Here is a 19,891-nt window from a genome sequence, read left to right as displayed (position 1 = left end):
AGCAGAAAGGCAGAAGACAGTAGAGACACAGAAGCCACATGGAGGTCAGACTTGAAAGTGGAGGCGTGGCCAAAGGGCTCAGATGTTTGGAAATGGCAGCCAGGGCTGACTGACAGCAATCTCTGACCTCAGTAAGATGCGGTTCAGTGTCAACCTGGGCCGAGCAGTTTCAGGAGAACAGGGAGGCTGAAGCCACATTACAGTGAGGGCAGGACGACCTGACCGCGAAGTGGGAACAGACACCGCAGAGAACTTCAAATAGTCTGGGTATGAACAGAATGACAGAAGCAAGATAATATCTACAGGCGGTTGTAGGGCTGGGATGAAGAAGATGAAAATGAGGCACATCTGATGCTCACTTTTTTTACGTGGAAAGGAAAATACTGTCAGGAGAGAGGAGAGGTCACTGATAAAGTATAAGCATCTTACTAGAGCCTTCTCTGCTGTGCGTCAAGGAAATCTGTCCAAAGCTAAGCCTTCTGGAACTGTCCCTCTGTTTGGGGTCACAGAGGTTTTGCACCCAGGGGAAGGGCACCATGGTGAGGCTTGGGATGAGGGAGAGCGATGCTCTCTCATCAAGCGGGGGAAGGTGGAAAAGGGAGTAGGGCCTTTATCAGTAACCCGACTCTGGGCTCAAACTCATGAACTGTGAGATCACAACCCAAGTGAAAGTTGGGCACCCAACTGACTGAATCACCCGGGCACCCTGGACTTAGGTTTTAAGAATAAAGAGACTCAACAAGTTGTCTTTGATAAGAATTTATTAAGACAAAATGCATAGTTAATAAAATGAAAAGGTGAATACGTTTTATAAATTTTAACACAATGTAAAGACAAAAACCTTTATATGGAAATATAAATATAAATTAGTCAAAAGAATGAATAAATAAATAAATAAATAAATAATAAACAATAAATAAATAACATCAGGGCAATCATCTCTTAAGGACTGATGATCCTGAAGCCGGATTTTTTTTTTTTTTTTTACATATTCTTGCTTAATACTACTCACAAACTATTTGTGGAATTAAAGTCAATAAATTCTGTAATGAAGGCTGCAGTGAGAGTCTCTTGAGGTGAGCAGACATCGTGCAGGGTGATGTGGCACGTCAGGCAGTGAGAATCACTTCAAGGTGACCCCAGGTCTCCATCCTTGATGGCCAAGCTGTCTTGCAAGGTCGCCGAGGAGGACAAGGCTCTCATGATTTCCAGCCTGACAATTTCCCAGGCGCAGTCACTGTATCCCTCGTCCTCCAGGTAGACGCGGATGTCCTGGAAGTACCTCTTGATGGCCAGGGCAGGGCCGTGCATCCCCGGGGCGCGCTCTCCCTCGCCCGTGGCCTGCAGCAAGCAGGCGTCCAGGGCTTCCAGCTGCCGGTGGAGGCCAGAGCGGAGTCCGTGCAGCGGCGCGGGGCTCCAGGCCGCCGAGGAGCGCTCCGTGTGCAACAGGTTGAAGGTCTGCTGGAGCAGCTCCCGCAGGACGGCGGCGGCGGCCTGGGCCTCCCGGAGCTGGCCGCCCTCCAGCATCTCCCGGGGGAAGCGGAAGTCTTTTCTGGCCCGCAGGCACAAGAAAGGGGACAGTCTCCGCATCTGGCCCAGGAGCACCAAGTTGTCCCTGCTAACCTGCGCGTGGCTCCCAGGCAGGGCACAGCCCAGAGAGCCTCCAGGGCGGCAGGTGAGCAGCGCCAGGGCGGTCAGCAGAGGGCGCAGGAGAGCCATGGGGAAGCCGAGGGGGCTGCTGGCAGGGCTGAGCTGGGCGGCTGGGGGACCTCGGGGCCCAGGTTCTCTGAGGACCAACTCGAAGCATGGCTCTTAAATAGGGAACGCGGACAATTTCATTTTCTGAACATCCTCTCCACTTCTACTTCCTTTTTTTTGTTTTCATTTATGCATTCTCCTTATTGTGTAAGAAGATGTCATCAATCTAAAATACTACGTTGGCAATGGAAGCTTTATTTCCCAATAAACTTCTGATATGTCCATCCCAATGGACACTTATCAACCAAACGAGAAACGTCTTTGTCCTAAAGACTGGAGTGATGTAGGCATGTAGGTACTCATACACACACCTGCTCACGTATATGTTTTCATATATGAACATTGCTCTTTGTATTAGAAAGAAACTTTGGCCTTGATCGTGGACTAGGTTTTTACCCTCTTTACTTCATACAGAGACAGGATCCTTCATTCCTATGGGTTTTTGTATCTTGCTAGGTTCTGACCAGACGATGTATGGTAAATAAGCTGTTTAGAACCAGGACTGGGTTTTAATTACTGTTGTATTCACATGAGAGGCTTGTGGTGATAAGTGAATGAGTTTCTTGGATGTTTCTCTTCATTCTAGAAATAATTGATGCAGGTCCATGCAGTTATGCTTCACTGGAGCCTCAGGGTCAAGACTAATAATACAGACACTATCCTTCTGCCATTTTGTAACCCGTCTACAGTGCTCCTCAGGCTGTGCCAGTGTCCCCAGCAGGAAGCCCGGTTCTGGTCTGGGACATGTAGCTGTGAAGATTCTAATCCCAGATCATTTTATTTTCTCAGCAACCCCTCACTCGCAAGGTTGTTATCCCCTCTACTAACATGTTCCTCTGGAGTGACTGAGTGTCCTCAACCCAGCCTCTCCTGGACTCACTCCCTGAGGGCAGGCTCGCCTTGTCCTGAGGACATTAGAATTCCTCTGCTGTGGAGGGGCTGGTTTCTTTGTTAGCAAAACAGCTATTACCCCTAGATCCTTGCCCTTGTCCCTGGAGTGTTTTTGTGAGGGACTAAGCTCTCAGCGCTGACCTCCTCCTCCCCTGAGCAGGTATCAAAGTGTCAACAGCCCTCAGATGCTTAGGGCAAAATTTGTCTCAACTTTTGAGACAAAAGTAGGGGAATAGCCCAACTGTAATCATTTCACCTTCAGTAAGCACATACTTGTCATTTTGCCACCACAGCTTTTATTGTTCAATCTTTTACTTCAACTATTGAGCACTAGTTAGACTCAACATTTCTGAGCTGGGCTCGGGGGTCTCATTGATGATGCCTCTCAGTGGAAGCTTCCAGCACAGAAACTAGCAACTCTCCACTGTTCATTCAGTCTGGGTATTTCTCTTTGGCTTCTTAGTCTGTTCATCTGTCTGAGGGTCAGAATGCAGGGGGTGAGGCCCCGGCTATTATGTCGGGGAGAAACAGCCTTCTCTCCTTTACTTACTCGTGTTATTTCATTTTAAATTTAAAAAACAACAACAAAAAGAAGTTTAATGACTTAGTTTTTACGCAGTGGTTTACTGGACATAGTCTGTCTTGCTCTTCCTGCATCATGTTTTATATCATCCGCAGGTTAATACAAAGGCAAGCAAAAGAATGAGGGGCTGCACCATTTTTCTCTATATTTCCAAGATATCAGGTTTTTGTTTTTTTGTTTCTCATTTCAACTCTCCTAGAAAGCAAAACACAACAATTGTGTTGGGCAAAAGAAAATATAGGTCTGAATGTCATGAAAATGAAAAAAGGGAAGTGACTTGTCTGCTGGCAAAAAAGCAAAGGGCTGGTTAACACAATCGGTGCAGCAAACTGGGGGCCCGGAGCTCTGGCAGAGGGAAGAATGAAGGCCACACTGAATTCCCCCAAATCAGGAAAATAGCTGCTTTGGCCTGAGGCTCAAAGGAGAGAGCTGGCGGATGGTGATCACTCCCTTCGCCCGCCCGTGCCTCCCACCCTGAGACTCGGTTCTCCAACACTTTCGAGTATTTAACACTTAATACCTCTGGGATTGAAACCGAATATGGCTATAGAGAGTTTCAGGGCAATACTCAGTCCTTGTCATAGACAGCGTTAGAATCTGTGGTTGCCAGCTGGTAGCTTTTTGCAGCTTGAGGGGGCATCCTCAAGAAGTGGCGGGATTTCTGCAGGGATCCCAAGCCAGCCCTCCAGTCTTGGTCGCTGCCCTTGCTGCACGTGGCCACCAGGGGGTGGTCTTCTCTGGGAGGAGCTTCGTTAGCCCACCCTTCAACCGGATCCTCCTTTCTGTCTTTTTAGCCACAAGTGCTATTACATCACATTTGACGGTAGTAAATAAAAAGCCTTTCTTGAAGATGTTTCTGCAAAACTTAGGGATTTCATTTGAGTTTTAGTTTCTACTTGTGACATGCTGCTCTTTAGGGAAACGTTTAAGCTGAGACCACAACAGACCAGAAAGTTGCTGTGTGAAGAGGCTGACAGTTGAAGGGAGTGAGTGACAGGGTGTGTGGGGACTTCCTTCTGGGACAGGGAGGAAACTAGAAACTATTAGGACAGGGGAATGTGTCCTGGAATGCTGAGGGGAGAGGTGCAGGTGCCACAATATTAAAGAAACATCATGTTTTTCTGTACTTCCATCTAAGTTTTTTTTTTATTTATTTTTTTAAATTTCTGAGAGAGAGACAGAGCACGAGTAAGGAAGGGCCAGAGAGAGAGGGAGACACAGAATCTGAAACAAGCTCCAGAGAATCCGAAGCAGGCTCCAGGCTCTGAGCTGTCAGCACAGAGCTGGATGTGGGGTTCGAACTCACGAACGCGAGATCATGACCAGAGCCAAAGTCAGATGCTCAATTGACTGAGCCACCCAGGTGCCCCTGTACATCCATCTAGATACTTATTCTCAACTCTCAGATATTAATACAAGCCACTATTTCCTAATTGAATATAAATAAGACACTTGTTTGAAATAAGGAGTGAATCAGTCAGCCTTCTCCAGAATTCACCACAAAATGCTGTTTTCTTATGCTGCCTCCTTTGAAGGTCAGTTAGTGAAAGGTAGGACACACAGTTGCTAAGAATTTTGTTGAAAGAGACAAACACTATTCTCACATATAGCCGTCTGAAGAAAAATAAGAAAATATGAACCATACTTTTGGTCGTTACTCTATGGAAGATGCGTTGCTTGGTGCCATTCAAGTGCATGACTTTAGTTAGTATTCACAATATTCTGTTATAATTCTTAGCTCTGTTTCTGTTCCTGAATTATACACAACTCACATTTGCTCTATGGATTTCCATTATTCATGTTGTGGTTACAGCTGATTTTAAACAATTTTTTGTTGCCTTAAATATGAAGACAATGCCTAACCCAGCTTCGCACTCTCATGTGAAGGAAGTCTGCTAGTCTTTTTTTTTTTTTAAGTTTACTTATTTATTTTGAGAGAGAGAGAATATGAGCACGGATGGGGGAGGGGCAGAGAGAAGAGAGAGAATGTCAAGCAGGCTCTCTGCTGTCAGCCTGGAGCCCAACACCTGGCCCATCTAAGGAGTCTTGAGTTCATGACTTCAGCTGAAAACAAAAGTTGGACACTTAATTGAGCACCCAGGTGCCCCAAAAGACTGTCAGTCTTTATGTAATAATTGTGTTATTTGGGGACCCACCAAAGATGGTGATATTCAAAAAATTAGCAGAAATTACCAGCGAGTAACGTGAAAGAATTCTTATCGTATCAAACTCCCCTAGAAAGTGAAACGTGCTACAAGGCTGCCGCAGCAAGCCAGTATCATAACGATCAGTGAAGTAACTTAATTAATAAAACCAGTAATTCTAGGGAGTATTGTTTTCTCAGTGGTAATAGATATGTTGGTGAAGGACTGAATTAATTATCTATTCCTGCCCAGTCGGTTCTTAAAGATGAGCAGCTTGCTGATGTACAAAGTAATAATAATCAAGACAGGATAAAAATTGTAACTAATTAAATGAGCTGTGATTCAAAATAAATATAATACTAGACACATTAGTATGATTTGCCAGCACATCACTTCCATGAAATCACTGAGAAATAGATATATGGCATAAAAGGCAGAATGATGCACAGAAAAACTGCCCCACGTTATTTTCCAGATCCCACGCTGTATTCTTTTTCACTTCAGAGACGCTAACTTTTCTTATTGAGGCTTTCAGGAATTCCAGTGTGGTTTCCTGCTTAGTAATTCCATCAAACGAACTCTCATGAAGTTCACGATGGTATCCATTTTTCTGTCGTAGCAGGCAGTTAGACCCACATCTTCCATGAATCCACTGACATTCTTCTAAGCACGTGTATTTCCTTAAATACACTCAGCATCCTCTCTTGTTATCCTTCTACTGAATGGTCAGTATACCTGTGTATCCTTTGTGGTTCTTCTCTCCCCTGCTGTGCCTTAGAATCAAGTGTAACTCTTTCGGTCACACTACACTGTCGTGCCCCATGACCACCTCTGTTTCTGGCTTCCTGTTGCCATGTATGGACCTGTTCTATGGCATTTTTTAAAAAATCTAAGCTCGCCTATCCACTGACAATGGGCATTGGCACTTCCATGTGTATCAGTCAATGTAGACGAGACTGACAGCTTTTATTTTTATTTCCTGACATTCTTCATTCTACCATTAGTTGAGAGAATTCACTTCTCTCCCTGCTTCATTATAATATTAAGTATGATGATGGCTTTTAGGATTCTATCCCTACAAAAATCAAAGGTAAAGACAGCAGGAACTGTATTTGTTATATCCCATGTCGTAAGGGCAATGAACAACTTGTCTTAGAGGAAGACAGTTGTTACCTCTGATTTTAATAGAATCTGATGGGTAAATGAATCCTCTCATCCGGTTTTCCATCAAGTTGCACCATTAGACCTGATGTTACTCTTTATAAACACTTCCTACAGTAAACGTGAAATAAAAAAACGATACACTGCTTAAATATAAAGAATATATTTTATTATATTACCAAAACATAAGGGTACACATCATATTACTTGAAAAAATTTAAATCTCATAAATATTTAAATAAATAAATAAACACTTAAATAGATAAAAGGATATCAGCACGGTTATCGGGAAGTGGCTTGTGCTCGTAGAAGTGACATGATGTTGCTTATTACTCCTAAAACATTTGACAAGTTATTTCATTTCATGTCACGACTACAGCAGAAATGAGTCCTTGACATGGCAGAACAGGTGGAAAGTGTGGTATGATTAGTCAGTGAGAATCATTTCCATGTTGAACAGGTCTCATTTCTCGCTCCTTAATCTTTTCTGCAAGGCTGTTGATGAATAATACAAGGATCTCATGATTTCTGCTCTGACGATCTCCCAGGCACAAGGGCTGTATTTCTTCTCTTGCAGGTAGAGGGAGAGTCTTTGGAAGTAGTTCCTCAGGATGGAGTCCTCGTTCGTGAGGGGATCCTCTCCCTCCCCCGCCTCCTGCATGACACAGGCTTCCAGGCGGGTCAGCTGCCGATCAAGTCCCATGCAGAATTCCTCCAGGAGGGTGGTGTTCCAAGCAGCAGACGAGGACGCCTCTGTGCAGAAGAAGTGGAAGATCTTCTGGTTCGTCACGTGCACCACAGAGAGGGCTTGGGCCCTGTGGGACTGGTCTCCACCAAACACCTCCTGGGGGAAGGCGAAGTCATTTCTGTCCTTCTGGCAGGAGCTGGCAGGGAGTCTCCTCATTTGTCCCAGGAGCGTCAAGGCCCTCTTGTTCAGCAGGCCGTGGGTCTGATGCAGGTCACAGCCCAGAGAGCAGACGGAGTTGCAGCCCAGCGCCACCAGGGCCACCAAGAAGGAAGAGGGCAGCGCCATTGGGGATCTTGCAGATGCTGTTGGCCTGGCTGGGGTGGGCGACTCTGTGACCCGTGGCTCTAGGTTCTCTGAACATCTTCCCTTGTGCGTGTGGCTTAAGTAGGGAACATAGGAGTTTTCACTTTCTGAACGTTGTCCTTACTTTCTACTTCTGTTTTTGCTTTCCTTTATGCACCTTCTACTTGGGTTTAGAGCATGGGTTCCACAACCTTTTTTTTTCATCATTACCTCTTGCCTCCAGAGTTTTGTACCTATTTATCTAACTGAACCTTCTAAGAAAATTTAATAACACAGATACACATTATGTGTAATTATGTACTGTATATTTAACTGTACTTTATCCATAAAATATAAAAAAGGAAATATAAAGTTTATTCTATTTATCCAATGCAGGGTTAAGAATTACTAAAAATGTTTAAAAGTCAAAATTTAAAGCCATTGATGCTTAAGTATGGACCTAAATTTGATTTTTTTTAATGTTTGCTTATTTATTTATTTATATTTTTAATATGAAATTTATTGTCAAATTGGTTTCCATACAACACCCAATGCTCATCCCAATTGGTGCCCTCCTCGATACCCATCACCCACCCTTCCCTCCCTCCCACCCCCCATCAACCCACAGTTTATTCTCAGTTTTTAAGAGTCTCTTATGATTTGCCTCCCTCCCTCTCTAACTTTTTTTTTCCCCTTCCCCTCCCCCATGGTCTTCTGTTAAGTTTCTCATGATCCCATAAGAGTGAAAACACATGATATCTGTCTTTCTCTGTATGACTTATTTCACTTAGCATAATACTCTCCAGTTCCATCCACGTTGCTACAAATGGCCAGATTTCATTCTTTCTCATTGCCAAGTAGTATTCCATTGTGTATATAAACCAAAACTTTATCCATTCATCAGTTGATGGACATTTAGGCTCTTTCCATAATCTGGCTATTGTTGAAAGTGCTGCTATAAACATTGGGGTACAAGTGCCCCTATGCATCAGTACTCCTGTATCCCTTGGGTGAATTCTTGGCAGTGCTATTGCTGGGTCATAGGGTAGGTCTATTTTTAATTTTTTGAGGAACCTCCACACTGTTTTCCAGAGTGGCTGCACCACTTTGCATTCCCACCAACAGTGTAAGAGGGTTCCCGTTTCTCCACATCCTCGCCAGCATCTATAGGCTCCTGGTTTGTTCATTTTAGCCACTCTGCTGGCGTGAGGTGATATCTCAGTGTGGTTTTGATTTGTATTTCCCTGATGAGGAGCGACGCTGAGCATCTTTTCATGTGCCTGTTGGCCATCAGGATGTCTTCCTTAGAGAAGTGTCTATTCATGTTTCTGCCCATTTCTTCACTGGATTATTTGTTTTTTGGGTGTGGAGTTTGGTGAGTTCGTTATAGATTTTGGATACTAGCCCTTTGTCCGATATGTCATTTGCAAAAATCTTTTCCCATTCCTTGGTTGCCTTTTAGTTTTGGTGATTGTTTCCTTTGCAGTGCTGAAGGTTTTTCTCTTCATGAGGTCCCAATAGTTCATTTTTTGCTTTTAATTCTCTTGCCTTTGGGGATGTGTCAAGTAAGAAGTTGCTGTGGCTGAGGTCAGAGAGGTTTTTTCCCTGCTTTCTCCTCTAGGGTTTTGATAGTTTCCTGTCTCACATTCAGGTCTTTCATCCATTTTGAGCTTATTTTTGTGAATGGTGTGAGAAAGTGGTCTAGTTTCAACCTGCTGCATGTTGCTGTCCAGTTCTCCCAGCACCATTTGTTAAGGAGACTGTCTTTTTTCCATTGGATATTCTTTCCTGCTTTGTCAAAGATTAGCTGGCCATACATTTGTGGGTCCAATTCTGGAGTCTCTATTCTATTCCAGACCTAAATTTAATTTGTGACTTATAACTTATTTACTTATATAGATTTTATATAAAGTACATAAGTAAATTAAAATTTCTATAAAGACATACCTATTTCAATGTACTTAAATATTTAAAATAATTCCAAATTGCTAAAAGCAACAAAAAAATTTAATTATTCACTTAAATTATTCCCTGATTTATTTTCAGTGTACTGAATGTTAATGTTGCCTCATGACAAAATAATTTTTTTCAGTTTATTTATTTATTTGGGAGAGCACAAGCAGAAGAGGGGCAGAGAGAAGGAGAGACAAAATCCAAAGCAGGCTCCACGCCATCAGCACAGAGCCCGACATGGGACTCAAACTCATAAACCATGAGATCATGACCTAAGCCGAGATGAAGAGTCAGACGCTTAACCGACTGAGCCACCCAGGCGCCCTAACAAAATAATTTCTAACTTAACCTGCTGCTACATACTCTTGAAGATATTGTCACAATATTTTTCTGTTTCCAACTAGATAATTGCTGATGTGTTGAATGAGTTTTGTAGAATTAAATCATAAAATATAATATATTTGTATTTAATTCCCAAAGCCCACATCACATCGAGGCTCAGACAAAAGCAACATGCACAAGACAGCCAATAGCAGCTCACAAGTGAGCAAAGGCCACCCATCCCAGAATGACTTTGAGATCCAAGAAACAATGGAGAGAAACTCCTCCAGTCACAGAGACGGGTTAGCCCCAGGTTGTCACACTGATCGTGCAGATGTTTTGTGTATATTCCACAAATCCAATGTCCGTGCTTCTCGTATGATACCCAAGAAAATCCAATGAGAGAAAATAAATATTAAGGAATAATGTTTTGTTAGACTGGCCCAATGTTGAGCTTTGGAGTGCCACAGACCACGGCAATATTTCAGGCTGGTTCACAACCCTAGGAACTTACTGTTATACCCTTGGAAGCAATTGTAACAACTATCCCACCTGGTGTGGCAATGCTGATAATGGGGGAGACTATTCATATACAGAACCGGGGAGTATGTGAAGTCTCGATATCTTGCACTCAATTTTGCTGTGAAGCTAACGGCTCTTGGGGGCTCAGTTGGTTGATCATCTGACTTCAGCTCAGGTCATGATCTCACGATTCATGAGTTCAAGCCCCACATCAGACTCTCTGCTGTCAGCACAGAGCCTGCTTCAGATCCTCTGTCCCCAGTCTCTCTCTGCCCCTCCCTTATGTGCTCACTCTCTCTCTCAAAAAAAAAAAAAAAAAAAAAAAAGAGAACACTTGTGTTTTTTCAAAACTATATCCCAGGTAAGGAAATTGGCTTATTATGTTATTGGAGTCAGTTCTTTCCAGGAAAGAGTCATTTTTCTCTGTAGAAAATATTCCTGCCTGGGAACAGACTTCTGTAGACCACAAGCCAGGTCTCCAGATCCGGTCACTGTCTTTGTCCATCTTGGCCAGTAGGTGGCACTCTTCCTTTGTAAATATTTTAACAGACCCCTGGCTAAAATGATCCTGCTTTCCCTTTCCTTTTTCCCTACAGCTAGTGACATCATTGCAGGAGGAACATTCCCTCATGGCCAAAACTAGTCACGAGAAGAAAAAGAAGAGAACAAGAACTCTCCTATGAGAGGTTCCAAAAACCTAGAACTTTCACACAACTCTTGATTTCAGTTAGTGACTTTTGTACTTGGCCGGAAACCACAGCGGAAAAGGAAGCAGCTGTGTGAATGGGCAGGGCAGGTTCAGGAGGAGAGACTGAGGAGAGCAGAGCTCGCTGGGGGTTTCTACACTGGGGCAGAAGGAAACACTGTGAGATGCACGTGAAGAATGAGATCTGGGGAAGCGGGAGGAAAGGGGAACGTGCTAGTGTCAGAATACATAGTGCACGTGTATATACATAGTATCTATGTGTGCATAGTATATTAGTATGTATATAATTACATTGATGAGCCACTTGTTCCCAATTCTGTTTTTTTAGACTCTCAGCATTTTGCAGTCAGTTACAGAGAGAGGGCTAGGAGAAGTTACTTATGCTCTTACAGACCTCTATGAATAAATAAGAACATGATGGTAAGCCTTCATTCAGTGGAAAATACTCCGCTAAGCGCTTCTAAATGTTCTAACGTGACCACCCTGCTAAGGGACACAGGAAAGTTAGAGGGGCTTGCAGTTGTGTCTTTCCTGTCCCCCGAGTGGAAGAGGAGAGAGGGCTGGACTTCCCTTCCCCCGGTGGGGGCGGGGGGAGGCTCTAGGAAAATCATTTCCCTGCAGAGCAGGCCTTTGTTGAGGGGAACAGAAGACCGAGAGGATTCCCAGCCAGTGATTTCTCTTTCCTTTCCTCTGCTGGAAGCACCAGGAGTTTGTTTTCTCATCTTCACAGTGAGAACCTGGTGAAGGTTTCTCCCGAGGTAACACTCACAAAAGCGTGTGGCCCCCAAAGACAGGATACCTTGCAGTTTTTCGATCTCAAGCTCATCCATATGGACCTGCCAGTAATTCTTCCATTTCAGCTTCAGTGTTTCTACCAATACGAGCTTCAGCTGTGCTTTAAACTCTTGCATTTCTGCTCCCAGTCATCCAGGGTCTCTGTCTGCATCCCCCTCTTTCTGCAGAGCTAAGGGCGGCAGCTGGCACCTCGACCCCAATTCTCTGATGGATCTAAGAAGAGTTGTTGCTTTTCAGTTTGTTTGGCACTTGTGTTGTAGTTGATGGAAGGTCAAGGCTGACGACCAGCCCAGCTGATTACATGTTGGATGGGAACCAGAACGTCCGCCAATACATGAATACGTATGTCACATCGTTAGAGGTACAGTGTCTCCCAGGGAAAGAGGCCCGAGAGATAATCACTGAAGAAGAACATTGGAGCACACTTTTGAACAATTTAACTCGATACATTCTAAGACGAAAGCAGAAATAAAGTCAGTGAAATGACTAAATACCTGGGAATGTGACTTCATGTATTAAAGAGAATCATTTTGGGGTCTCCTTCCTTCCTCCTTACTAATTGTTACAAATTTGAATATGCAGACAACGATCACGTGATTTGCACTCCGGCATCTTTCTAGAGGCACAATCACTCCATTGCTTCTCTTGAGACTGAGATGAAGTCCCCGGATGGAACTTTTGTCCTCTAGTGAAAGGTTCTTGCAGGAGTGTCCGGGTGTGTGCATTTGAGGCAGGTGTCCCGGGTTCCGGCTGTCCCTGGAGCCCCGTGCAGTTTGTCCAGCAGGATCGGGTTCCAGGCAGCAGATGGCACTTTGTGAGGAACTTGGAAGGTCTGCCGGAGCAGCTTCTGGGGACAGAGGTGGCCTGGGCCTCCTGCAACCGGCAGCCACCCACCCTCTCCCCGGGGGAGATGCCCCTCAGTCAGGAGAACTGGGACGTCCTCCTGATCTGTGTCAGAAGCAGTAGGTCTTCCTATGAAGCCGCCCATGGCCGGGAGGCAGGTCAGAGCCCAGAAAGGAGATGCGGCCACAGGGATCCAGCAGGAGGCCTGCAGAGGGGGTGCGCGCTGGGCACCTGAGGGGTCTGGTGGCCTGGGTGACGAGCAAGGGGGGCGTCTTGGGCCCTAGTTCCTCTCAAGTTCTTTCTCACGTGTCTTTTAATACAAAACCGTTTTCATTTTCTGAATGTTCCTGTATACGTTTTATTCTTCTTAAGTTTGTTTCCTTTCTTTATGTAAGCCTTAGATTAGAGTAGATTAGATTAGGAAACATTAACCCTATGAATTATTCATTTCACTATTTCATTGAAGTTTAATTTGCCCCAGTACTTCAAATGTTTCAGCGTAAAGGGATCCAAAGCTCTCAAATGACGGAAATCTTTTGTGTTACGATCAAAAGTAGGTAGGTGTTGTTCTCCTTGCTCAGGACATACTTTTACCTCCGAGCCTGAGCTCTGTTGTTGTGATTTTTATTTTTTGCGCATCAGTCAAGGTGCCTGGTCCCTTTGGGTCAGCGTGCCCATAGCCCTGTGTGTGACACCTGGCTCCCCTCGCTCACTCTCTCTTTCTCTGTAACTGGCCGCCAGGAGTCAGCTCATCATAGTTCCAGCTTTGAGCAAAATTTTATTGGAGGGTGGCTGCTTTTGTCCCCCAAATAATCAACTGTCCACGACCCAAGCTTGTTTCTGTGACCAATTCCTTCTCTTTCTGTCAGGTGCTCAAGAGTCAGATTTTTCCATAGCTTCCAGGGGACACAAACGTTCTGCACTTCATGTGTGTAGGGGGCACTGGTGTGGGTAAACTATCCTTTTTTTTTTTTTTTTGTAACCATAAATAGCAACAGGAATTTTATTTTGCTAAATGTTGATTTTTATGTGGATGTCAGTCTATTAACCTGTGGAGTCCTTCTCATGCTCTCAGTTTCTGAGGCCGCAAGGGACTCAGTGTTGATTTTCCTGCCGCTGGAGGCTTGCACTGAAGTAACTAATAAGGGTTCCTGGGTTAGTGAGTCAGTTCTTTTCTCCTGAGCTATTTGGTTCATCGTGATCCATCTCACAGCCAAGATGTGGGGCAGGGAGGCCACATACTAGAGAAACTAACCCCTTTCTTTACTAGCTTGGAGTTTTTTTAATTGTATATGTTCTTTTTAATTTAGTAATTTTATAGGCACGGGTGGACTTCTCTTCTGAGTTCCTTTCTACTTCATCTTGAGGTCAGTACCAAAAGAGGGAAACAAGAATGCAAACAGGAAGGGCCCCTACCATTGTTTCCCATCAGTTTTGATACAGCATCTTTTTCTTTCTCCACTCAGCTTTCCTAGAAAGCTGTCACGGCATTGGGATGCACCGAGGCACCAGGAAATCAAAGGCAAATCTGACCGTGACGGCCGTGGAAACACTAGGGTGGCTCCCAGGTGAGGGGAAGCCAGCGGGAGCCCTTGGCTTCTGCTACCACCTTCCACCTGCTCACTGTGGTGCCTGCTTGCGAATTCCACCCAGCCCTCGCTAAGGTCAGTTCCATCTGCTTCCCCACATACTGGATGGTTTCCGTCCACAGAACAGCTTCCTGACCTTCCGCATAGTACGCATCAAAATGATAATAGATTATCACGGTAAGGAATGAAAGGTGCCATGCTTTAAAATAAGCACAACATTAAGCATATGAACATGATTTGCCAATACATCCTATCCATGTATCTGTCCAGAGACACACATAGCGCAAAACGGAGAACTCTGCATGAAAAAAAAAAAAAAAAAAAAAACCTTCACGTAATTCCCAATCCCCATTCTATTCTCCTGTTGCATTTCAGCAGGCACATCTCTCACAACTATTTGCTCCTTATACCTGAACTTCTCTTCTCTTATTCACGCATTCCCTCCCACCCTCCAATATGGTTTCTGTGACTTCTTCCAAACCAGCTCTCACCAAAGCTTCAATGCCCCCTTCATCCCAGTGCGGCGGGCACTTTACCTCCACATTTTACAATGATGCAATTCTTTGAAGCCATTTCAGTCCTTGAAATAGACTTTTACCGATATTCTCTTTTACCCTACTACCTCATGGCCATTCTGTCTCTGTTTCTGTTGTGGCTCTTTTCTCCCTTTACCATCTGAAGTTTCGAGGAATCGATCTGAAGTTCTTTGCTCATGCTCTCCTCTTCCCGTGTGACCGCTTCTGTTTTAAGGCTTTCAGTTAATGGAGTTGCTTGTAAATTGCAGACTCAAATATCCATTTTCCAAAGAATATTCGCACTTGGAAGTCCACCAGTCAATTATAGGAGATATCTACGGCTTTGGTTTCTGTTTCCTGGCATGCTTTCCTGCAGATTCTGCTGAGAGAACTCCATTTTTCCCCTTCTCCTCATTATACCATTTAATATAACTGATGTAAATTCAGTGTGATTATTGTCTTTAGGTTGCTTTCTCCACAAAAATCACTGGTGCAAAAGCAGAACTGGATTTGTTATGTCCACCCCATCCTGACAGCCGCATACAGACTGGCTTAGAGAAAGTCTATTTTTAATGTATAACGTGAATAACTAATGAGTAAGTGAATTGCACAATCCATTCTTTCATCAGAGTTGTTTCTTTTTAAATAATAAACAGGGGCGCCTGGGTGGCTCAGTCGGTTGAGGGGCCGACTACGGCTCAGGTCATGATCTCGCGGTCTGTGAGTTCGAGCCCCACGTCGGGCTCTGTGCTGACAGCTCAGAGCCTGGAGCCTGTTTCGGATTCTGTGTCTCCCTCTCTCTGACCCTCCCCCATTTCATGCTCTATCTCTCTCTGTCTCAAAAATAAATAAACGTTAAAAAAAATAATAAAGAAAGACAAGAATTTTTCTATAGAAAATATTTAATAAAGAAAAGAATAAATTGAATAAATATAAAGAATATATTTTTTCTCTTAACCACAAAGTGAAAGTACACTTAATATTATTCAAATATAATTTAAATCTTGTAAATAGTTAAGTAAATAAATAAATTGTGAAATAGATACATAAATAGATCAGCAAGGTCATCGGAAAGTGACTAGTGCTTGCAGAGTTGACATGATGTACTTAATACTCCTGAAACTATGGACAGATTGATGCCATTCATGTCACAGCAGAATGGAGAAATGAGAGTCTTTGACATGGCAGAACACGTGGATAGTGTGATACGATTAGTCAGGGAGAATCATTTCCATGTTGAACAGGTCTCATTTCTCGCTCCTTAATCTTTTCTGCAAGGCTGTTGATGAATAATACAAGGATCTCATGATTTCTGCTCTGACGATCTCCCAGGCACAAGGGCTGTATTTCTTCTCTTGCAGGTAGAGGGAGAGTCTTTGGAAGTAGTTCCTCAGGATGGAGTCCTCGTTCGTGAGGGGAGCCTCTCCCTCCCCCGCCTCCTGCACGACACAGGCTTCCAGGCGGGTCAGCTGCCGATCAAGTCCCGTGCAGAATTCCTCCAGGAGGGTGGTGTTCCAAGCAGCAGACGAGGACGCCTCTGTGCAGAAGAAGTGGAAGATCTTCTGGTTCGTCACGTGCACCACAGAGAGGGCTTGGGCCTTGTGGGACTGGTCTCCACCAAACACGTCCTGGGGGAAGGCGAAGTCATTTCTGTCCTTCTGGCAGGAGCTGGCAGGGAGTCTCCTCATTTGTCCCAGGAGCGTCAAGGCCCTCCTGTTCAGCAGGCCGTGGGTCTGAGGCAGGTCACAGCCCAGAGAGCAGACGGAGTTGCAGCCCAGCGCCACCAGGGCCACCAAGAAGGAACAGGGCAGCGCCATTGGGGATCTTGCAGATGCTGTTGGCCTGGCTGGGGTGGGCCTGTGACCCGTGGCTCTAGGTTCTCTGAACATCTTCCCTTGTGCGCACCTCCTAAATGGGAACACATGAGTACCATTTTCTGAATCTCCTCTTACTTCCTACTTTTGTTTTCTGGTTTTCATTTTACATTCTCCAAATGGGTTTAGAGCAGTGCTTCTCAACCGTTTTATTTAATTATTGCCCCCTTTCCCCTGACCCCTGAGCCCTTTTAGATTTTTTTTGCTAATTGAACCCCTCATGAAATTTTAATGACACAGTTATACTCTATATCTATTTATGTACTCTCTCTCTATCTATCCTTTATACATGGAAAAAGAGAGTGCCAAACTTCTTTTTTTATCCAAGGCAGGGTTAAAATTGATAAAAATTTTAAGCTAAACGTAAATTTAAAGTTATTAACATTTTATTTATCTCTATAGCTAAGTTTGCAGAGCAAAGTTTAACATATTTACGTGTATAAATAGTAATGTATTAAGTTACATATTCAAATTAATAATTATACAAAGACAATAATAATATACATGTAATGATATACTTAAAACGATTTTAAGAACTTCTAAAAACAATTGAAAAATTACAGTATTGTCTTAACATGTATTTTTAGGTCTTGACTTTTAATTTTGCTTCATATCAAAAAACAATTTTTAATTTCACTAGCAGCTAGATATTCATCAAGATATTCTCAACATCGATTTCTTTTCAGCAATGGACATAATTATAAATGAGTTGAATAACTTTAGTAGAATTAAATGATCAAATAGAAACTACTTGCATTTAGTTTTAGAGCCCAGTTCACGCTAAGGCTCCAACGTAAGCACCGTGGCGTCTTCTAAGTAAGGGAAGCCCACCTCTCCCAACACAGCTTTGAAATCTAGCAAATGATGGAGGGAGAGTCCTCTGGTGATCCATCTACTGGATGTAAGTTTTATTGCTCTTAACATGCATACATTTTGTATAACGTCCATGAACTCAGCATCAATACTTCACATGAGATACCCAAGAAACACCGAGAAGATACAAGGTGATGAGATAATAAATCCTAAGGAATAAGATTTGGTTGAATAGGGTTGATTTGAAGAGCAACGAACCATTGTAATACGTAAGATTTGTTCACTCCCCAAGAGCTAATTTTTGCACCGTTTGTAATGATATGGCCTACGAAAATAGGCAAGTAAGAAAACGTATTCACAGGCGCCTGGGTGGCTCAGTTGGTTAAGCGTCTGACTCTTGGTTTCAGCGCAGGTCATGATCTCACATTTTGTGAGTTTGAGCCCCTCGTCGGGCTCTGCGCTGACAGTGCAGAGCCTGCTTGGGACTCTCTCTTTCTCCCTGTCTCTCTATTCCTCCCCGCTTGTGCTCCCTCTCTCTCTCAAAAGAGATAATCTTAAAAAACATATATATTCAATTTGAATTTTCTTTTATATTTGCATTTAATTTCAAATTTCCCAGAGGACTTTCAGAAGTCCCAAACCAGATCTATTCTTAAAAAAAAAGAAAAGAAAAGAAAAGAAAGTTGTTTGTCCTAAATTCAGAAGTTTGTAAATATTGATTATTATCATGTGAAGAACCTTCTCTGAGCTCCCATCCTTAACTCTTTGGATTTTGCATAGGAAGTTACCCGGCCTAAGCCCTCCATAGACCAACTCTTTAAATGGAAGCTGTGTACCCATCTTGGACACACCAGCCCTTAGTCACGGACTCTGTTACATTCATTCTGTTGTCCTCAGCACCGGGCCCTGAATACCGGCTCAGTAAGTCACTTTTACTGCAGGCGTCTCACTGATTTTCCCCTCCTACCAGAAGGCATTCGTGAATGACCATGCTAGTTTGCTTCATCAGGGCCATAGGTGCTGAGCAAGATTGTAGAGACAATGGCTGAAATTTCTGCTCTAGTCTCCTGCTACCCACGTGGCCTACTGAGATTATTGCTGAAGCCACTGGGATTTTATTTGCTTTCCTGCACACAGGGCTCTGGGACTCAGGCTGCCAAAACAGCACTATTTTCAGCCTTTGCCCAGCACGAGGAAGAACCCCCAGGTGTGGCCTCATCTCAAATCGCCCCTCAACGTGGTCATCACAGAAAACTAACCAGCCTGGCGTCCTGCACAGAACAACACATCGAAACTCCAACTCTCCCGGACCCCAGAGCTCACAGTCACCTGACCCTTGATCCCCGGACTTGGTGGTCCGAAGCGCCAACGATCAAGCCTTCACCCTGAGTTTCTCTGGAGACAACTCAGAAAGAACATGAACCATTAGCTGCATGCTCCTATCTCCGTCTATTTCTTTGGGAGAGTACGCTCCGTTTCAGTTTGATACGTAGAATTCGGGGAGGGCAGGGTGGGTAATAATCAGAGCTTCCCTTCCCGTCAGAAAGCAAGGCTTTGGCTTCCTAATTCTAGGCGCCCTGTCCTTGCCTGCCAACCTGCCTCCTCACTCTTGTCACTCGGCACGGCTGTGTTCTATCTTCTAAATGGTGGGCATGGAGCCTTTAAGGAGCCGCTATGGTCAGACTGTTTGGATGTTATCTGTTGAAGTCCTAACTCCAAAGTAATGGATTAGGTGGTGGGGCCTTTGGAAGGTAGTGCAAGAACAAGAGTATAGCCCTCATGATGGAATTGGGGCCTTTATAAGAGACACCCCACTCTTGGATTTCCAGCCTGTAGAACTGTGACCGATAAATTACTGCTTTTTTAAAAAATTTTTTTAATATTTATATTTTGAGAGAGAAAGAGACACAGACAGGGGTGAGTGGGAGAGAGACTGAGAGAGAGGGAGACACAGAATCTGAAGCAGGCTCCAGGCTCTGAGCTGTCAGCGCAGAGCCCGACACGGGGCTCAAACTCACAAACCACGAGATCATGACCTGAGCCAAAGTCAGACGCCCAACTGGCTCAGCCACCCAAGCACCCCAATAAATTACTGCTTTGTACAAGCTACCCAGGGTATGCTATTTTTTTAAGGCAGCCCAAACAGATTGAGCCCTGACCTGCTCTGTTTTCTCCTTAGAATACCTCCCTCCAGGGGTCTGTAAAATACTTAAGGGGAGAGACATCATCTTAGCCGGTTGTTTTTCTAGGCACCCAGTCTGGTCCACATCATTTCCAGAGCACAATCAATATTCATGAGGAAAACAAGCATGGTAATTAAGGGAGAAAGAATATTACCAACAGAGGCTACAGAGATATGAATCATGTGATTTGCAAGGACAATAGATCTGAAG

At 44.0% G+C, this 19,891-nt stretch overlaps 3 protein-coding genes across 3 annotated transcripts; all 3 read right to left on the bottom strand.

Annotated features, from left to right (window-relative positions):
* Positions 1–1,054: 1,054 nt before the first annotated feature.
* On the bottom strand, positions 1,055–2,303 carry LOC128312016 (interferon omega-1-like). Its single transcript, XM_053204268.1, has one exon. It carries the CDS (start codon positions 1,717–1,719, stop codon positions 1,129–1,131), a length of 591 nt encoding a protein of 196 aa, XP_053060243.1. The 5' UTR covers positions 1,720–2,303; the 3' UTR covers positions 1,055–1,128.
* Positions 2,304–6,996: 4,693 nt separating this feature from the next.
* Positions 6,997–7,771, bottom strand: LOC128312015 (interferon alpha-like). Its single transcript, XM_053204267.1, has one exon. It carries the CDS (start codon positions 7,568–7,570, stop codon positions 7,001–7,003), a length of 570 nt encoding a protein of 189 aa, XP_053060242.1. The 5' UTR covers positions 7,571–7,771; the 3' UTR covers positions 6,997–7,000.
* An 8,164-nt stretch (positions 7,772–15,935) lies between these two features.
* LOC128312193 (interferon alpha-like) lies at positions 15,936–16,769 on the bottom strand. Its single transcript, XM_053205036.1, has one exon. The coding sequence runs from the start codon at positions 16,698–16,700 to the stop codon at positions 16,059–16,061; it is 642 nt and encodes a 213-aa protein (XP_053061011.1). The 5' UTR covers positions 16,701–16,769; the 3' UTR covers positions 15,936–16,058.
* Between the last annotated feature and the right edge of the window lie 3,122 nt (positions 16,770–19,891).

This window comes from Acinonyx jubatus, chromosome D4 (assembly GCF_027475565.1).
Source record: "Acinonyx jubatus isolate Ajub_Pintada_27869175 chromosome D4, VMU_Ajub_asm_v1.0, whole genome shotgun sequence".
Classification (NCBI taxonomy): Eukaryota; Metazoa; Chordata; class Mammalia; order Carnivora; family Felidae; genus Acinonyx; species Acinonyx jubatus.
The sequence above is the reverse complement of the archived record's forward strand: the minus strand, read 5'-3'. Positions and strand labels throughout refer to the sequence as shown.